The 6,000-nt window shown below is 39.8% G+C and overlaps 1 protein-coding gene across 1 annotated transcript in view; it reads left to right on the top strand.

The window, feature by feature from the left end:
• Positions 1-6,000, top strand: part of ptprdb (protein tyrosine phosphatase receptor type Db) — a 138,769-nt gene that overhangs the window by 90,865 nt on the left and 41,904 nt on the right. Inside the window, exons 22-25 of the mRNA XM_084070460.1 lie at positions 206-213; positions 466-578; positions 747-788; positions 1,338-1,435. Of these exons, the coding sequence (XP_083926586.1) occupies positions 206-213; positions 466-578; positions 747-788; positions 1,338-1,435 (261 nt within the window). The remainder of the gene's footprint in view (positions 1-205; positions 214-465; positions 579-746; positions 789-1,337; positions 1,436-6,000) is intronic.

The following is a 6,000-nucleotide window of genomic DNA, read 5'->3' as shown; positions in this document are numbered from 1 at the left end:
GGATCCAGCAAACCTGACAGGTGAACAAACTCCAGAAATTCCCCACCTCTCCTCTGCCCTGCAGTTAGCACCAAATAGCTCTTCCACCAATAGCTTTCATAACTTACAAAGTAGTTTTCCAGGGCCCGCTGATGCCAGCACATCAAAATAATTATATCATGCCAACACGCTTTAATGACTGCTCAGATCATTGCTTACTTTGAAGGCTGCATGGTAATTTTTGCAACACTCGTTCCGTGCATTTAGAGATGTGTAAAATGTCTGTTGTGTGTGCGTGCGTATGTGCGTGTGTGTGTGTGTGTGCGTGCGTGCGTGTGTGTGTGTGTGTGTGTGTGTGTGTGTGTGTGTGTGTGTGTGTGTGTGTGTGTGTGTGTGTGTGTGTGTGTGTGTGTGTGTGTGTGTGTGTGTGTGTGTGTGTGTGTGTGTGTGTGTGCGTGCGTGCTACTGGATGATGTATTGACCCAGGAAAAGGGCAGAAGCGGAGGGTCGGAAGGGCAGTTTCCCCTGTAGCAAAGCCATGTCCTCTCACCACCCCACCGATCCTGTGGAGCTACGTAGAATCAACTTCCAGACACCAGGTACCGTACAGCAAACCCACACGCATATAGACTGTGCATGAATTGTCTCACGAGACACATGCACACACATGCTCCCACACCACACACACATTATGTTATGATTTAACAAGTTGTTGTTTTATTGATCAGGTAATAGATTAATCCTGGTGTTATTATTTTCCCTTACAGCTTACCGTGTGTCAGTGTACCGCGGTTATCGACGCTTGTCAAGTTAGTTGGTCTTAGTCCACTTAAGATCCTCTTCTCTTTCACCTGACATTGTTCATTGTTTTTAAAAAAACAAAACAATTTCTTTCTGTCTTTGTCGTCTTGTTTTTCCTTTCTGTTTCATTCTCACTTGGTCAGACGAACTAACATCGTTCAGTTCATCTCCTGCACTGTGTAGTTTAAAGCTACTCAGAATGAAAAGAAATAATAACCTCACATCACAACGCTTCTGGAATATTAAAATGGCTCCCGCCGCTGTCATCTACTCTTAATTGTTATCCATACCAGCAATGGTCATTCATATACTCCTCTGGGGACATGATACCCTGCTTCAGTAACACTGAGAACATGCACATTGTTCTTCCCATCTGCCAAGAGGGAAAATGGTCACCTAACAAGACACACTTTTCCATTTGCTTCCTCTGCTGGCCGTGGACAGAGCACTAAACAACGCCTCCCCTGAGACGCTTGGCACCTAACTATTACCATTTCCCCTCTGAAAGACTTCTGCTGACTGGGAATCAAAATGGTTTCTGTTTCTGTGTTCGACAGGCATGGCTAGTCACCCGCCTGTTCCCATCTCGGAGCTGGCAGATCACATCGAGCGCCTCAAGGCAAATGACAATCTCAAGTTCTCTCAGGAGTATGAGGTACGGTACTCTTCTGCTCTGAAAAATCTTTAAGCTGTGGTGGAAGAAGTACTCAAGATTTTGTTTTACTTGAGTAAAAGTAGCCACAATGCCACAATATAGAAATACTCTGTTACAAGTAAAAGTCCTGAATTCAAAACTTTACTTGTGTAAAGGTACAAAAGTATTGCCATCAAAATATACTTAAAGTACCAAAAGTAAAAGTAATCATTATGCAGAATGTCCCATTTCGCAAATGGGATTTGTTTGTTGTAAAAATGTGAAAATAGCAGATCACAACGCATTTTTTTATTCAAATAACTGAAGTATAAAAATAGCAGATGTACAAGCTCGCAGCTCTTGTATATCTGCTATTTTTGAATAGCCAAAGTATAAAATATGGATAAAGTGGTTAAAATGATTGTGATGCTGTATTAACTAATTTAGCTGGGGACCCCCTGGAACCCCCCCTGAGGACCCCTGGGAGTCTGCGTACCCCACTTTGAGAACCACTGGCGTAGAGTAGTGTGCACAAATAGACAGTATCAGTTTGAATTCATACATCTTTGATGTCAGGAAGAGGATCTTATATGCTTTCCAGTTTAAGTGAAGCCCTGTTTTGATGTGTGTCTACACAGAGATACAATGAAAAAACATTCCACTCGTCTCCATCAACTACTGAAGGCTCTTCATCTTGCCGTCCATTGTGTTGTAGTTATCTTGACGAATACGAGAGCATCTCGATTAACCCATTCAATCCGGGAACGCATCTCTGTCATTTTAGATTTCTTTGGCCGTTAAAAAATAGCAGATCTACAAGCTCATATGAGCTTGTAGATCTACTATTATTTTTTTTTAAATCAAAAACATTTGTTCAAATTAATGTTAACATTTAACACAAGTTAACATTTGTAAAATATTTTGTTCCAGAGACCTCCAGAAGCAAAGATTTGAGTTACAAATGTTCACTTTAGAAAATATACATATATTCAAAGATTTGCACACATTTTCACGATTTTTCAAAAATAGCAGATCTACAAGCTATTTTTTTATAGACAAAGAAATCTTAAAATGACACAGATGCGTTCCTGGTCTTAATGGGTTAAGTGAAGTCTCCCAGTCAGGGAAATTGAAATTGAAAAGTTCAAAGGGAGTCTTCTTACGGCCAGATGGTTATCAAGCCCTCATTTCCACGCTCCAGACGAGAGAGAATCAGACGGAGAGAGAAACGATAGATAGAAATGGTTGAGAGCAGACCGGCCAGGAGATAATTATGCTGTAGTGAAAAGTACATTTTCGGTGCAAGCTTTTTGATTTGTTTTCCTTATAACACGTGCTGCATTTGATGTACTGTAATGCATTGGTTCTCAAAGTGGGGTCCGGGTCCCGGACCCCCAGAGGTCCTTGGAGGGGTTCCAGGGGGTCCCCAGCAAAACGTGTTAATACAGCATCACGATCATTTTAAACACTTTATCCGTTTATACAGTAGGTTGGCTATTCAAAAATAGCAGATATACAAGCTCCCAAATACGTCACTTTGAGCCGTGCTGCGAGCTTGCATAACTGCTATTTTTTTTAAATATTTTAAAGATATATATATATTTTTTACATAAATCTTATCTTCTGGGGTTCCCTGGCACTGAATATTTTCAGATGGGGGTCCGCGGCCAAATAAATATGAATTTGGGGGTCCTTGACATGGAAAGGTTTGGGAAGCACTGAACATGTGCATTAAAAATCACAGAACCGTGATGAACCATTTCTTGAAAGACAAAAAAAACAAGCCCAATCAGAATCAGAAGTACTTCTATTGCAGTGAGCTCCACAGGGATCTACTGTACTGTTGTAAATTGGTAAAACACTTTTCTTTTCTGTATTGAACCAGTGGGCTTTGGGGCAAAGAATCAGATTAAGACTGAAATTGGCAACCAGAGGATAGAGAGAACAGGAGGAAATGTCTATTACAGTGGTTCACAAACTTTTTAGCTTTTTAGACCCAAAAGAGAATGTCTACCCGGCCGGGACCAAACTAGTGAAAATAGCCGATGCGACGCGTTGTGAGCTTCTACTGTAGATCTGCTATTTTCACTACTTATATAAGAAATATATAAAATGTATGGAATTTCTTCGATTTAATGGGAACATTTGGAAATTCTATTGAAAAATGTTTGACTTTTCTTTTCTGAAACATTTAGATTAAAAAAAATATATATTTTTGAAAATATTTTAAATAATAAAACATTTTTTTGTAGGAATTGAAAAGGAATATTTACTTGTGACTCATAAAAATGGGACCATGACCCAAACTTGGGTCCTGACCCATTGTTCCGGAGAGTTGAAAAACAGAATAAGGATGTTTTGGAATCAAACAGATGGGAGGGGAGGAGAGAGCCGAGTGGTGACTGAGGGAGGGGAGGCCATATGTAATTGTGGTGCGAGTTTGAACCATTCTGATGGGCTGTGCATTCTCTCTGCATGACTGTGTGCTTTGTTCAGTACTAAACCTTTAACGAGGGAGCGAGATGGAGGGATTGAGGCAAAGAGAGAGGGAAAGAGACACACAGAGACCCAAAATGACTGTGGTGCAATAATAAGATACACAATATAGCTGCAAGCAGCGATAATACGGGGCCAGTGAGAGAGAGACAGACAGACAGGGAAACTGGAGAGAGAGAGAGAGAGAGAGAGAGAGAGAGAGAGAGATGGAAACTGGAGAGAGAGAGAGAGAGAGAGAGAGAGAGAGAGAGAGAGAGAGCCATGGAAACGGAATAGATTGAAGAGAGACATGGAAACGGAATAGATTGATGAGAGAGAGAGATATGGAAACAGAATGGATAGATTGGACATCTCAACCTATTGCCATTAACAGGAATCGAACTCTCAACCTTCGGACTAGGATAAGGATAATTCCTTTTAACAGGTCGTTCATGAAAGTCCTTGTGGTCTTGTTTCCAATGAGAACCTGTGAGCAATTAGGGGTTAAGAGTCTTGCTCAAGGACAAATTTAATTTCATCGACGCATATGCTGGGATGGCCTGGAATCGAACCTGGGGCAACCAGGGCCTCTGGTTCCCTAGGCGTGCTCACTAAACACCCAGCTATGGCCGCCCCATGATAGGCTAGTAGGCTGCAACACTACCTATAGTGCTATAGCTTTGTCCAGGCTGATGTTGTCTGTTGAAGATCATAAACTCTTGCCTTCTGTCATGAACCAAGCCAACACTAAGATCACTCGTTCACAAACCATTTACCAATAGAGAAATTGTATGTCTCCTCGCTACCGAAAACAGTGAAAGCAGCCGATCTACAAGCTCAGAAACACGTTGCTATCTGAAAAGTTTTGAGATTGTAGATCGGCTATTTTCAGAATGAAGTATGTCAGGGGTGTCAAACTCAATTTGGTGTCCGGGCAAGATTGGTCAAATTGTGACTTGAGGTGGGCAGGAACCAGTTGCGGACACACATGCGCGCTCACGCATTCAGTTATACAGCATTGTTTTTCAATCTGTTGTCTGAACTTGTCTCAGAAAACAAACAATGCAATTTGTAACAATAATAATAATTATAATCATTATAATTATTATTATAAACCATTTTAAGTAGAATAATTCAATTTGAAGTTAAACAATACCTGGTAATTTGTGTGGGTTGTTAAATAATTACATTTATAGAACAGTGGTGTAAAGTAACTAATTACATTTACTCAAGTACTGTACCTAAGTAAAGATTTGAAGTAGTTTTACTTTATTAGAGTATTTCCAATTTCCAGAACTTTTACTTCTACTCCACTACATCTCAGTCACTGCTATAACTACAGTATATCATTTTAAAAAATGTTTTCCATGATTTTTCAAAAATAGCAGATCTACAAGCTCACAGTGCAGCACTCAGTGCAGCACTATGAGCTTGTAGATCTGCTATTTTTGAATAGCCAAATAAATCTTAAAATGACACAGATGCTTTCCGCAGATAGAATGTTAAATCCACTCCGAGTTCAATTAACACTGAGGATTTCACTGGGCAAGCTCCTGAGAAATAAAAGAAGCAGCTTTGATACATTTATTTTTTAACACATATATGATTAATGCTTCTAACTACCTATTATATATATATATATATATATATATATATATATATAATATAGACATAACAAAGTTAGAGAACCACATTATAGCAACATAAGTGTTTCAGAAAACTGTTAGCATTTAGGAGACTTTTTTTTAAAGATTTCCATGATTTTTCAAAAATAGCAGATCTACAAGCTCACAGTGCAGCACTATGAGCTTGTAGATCTGCTATTTTTGAATAGCCAAATAAATCTTAAAATGACACAGATGCGTTCCCCAGATAGAATGTTAAATCCACTCCGAGTTCAATTAACACTGAGGATTTCACTGGGCAAGCTCCTGAGAAATAAAAGAAGCAGCTTTGATAGATTTATTTTTAACACATCTAAGTCACTTGCTGCTTCAGACAGAGAGAGAGAGAGAGAGAGAGAGAGAGAGAGAGAGAGAGAGAGAGAGAGAGAGAGAGAGAGAGAGAGAGAGAGAGAGAGAGAGAGAGTCTGACTCCTGTGTGAGGATCAA

The sequence above is a fragment of the Gymnoscopelus microlampas genome (assembly GCF_963454915.1).
Source record: "Gymnoscopelus microlampas genome assembly, chromosome: 2".
In the NCBI taxonomy this organism is placed as follows: Eukaryota; Metazoa; Chordata; class Actinopteri; order Myctophiformes; family Myctophidae; genus Gymnoscopelus; species Gymnoscopelus microlampas.
Note: the sequence above shows the minus strand (reverse complement) of the source record. Positions and strands in the feature narration are given on the sequence as shown.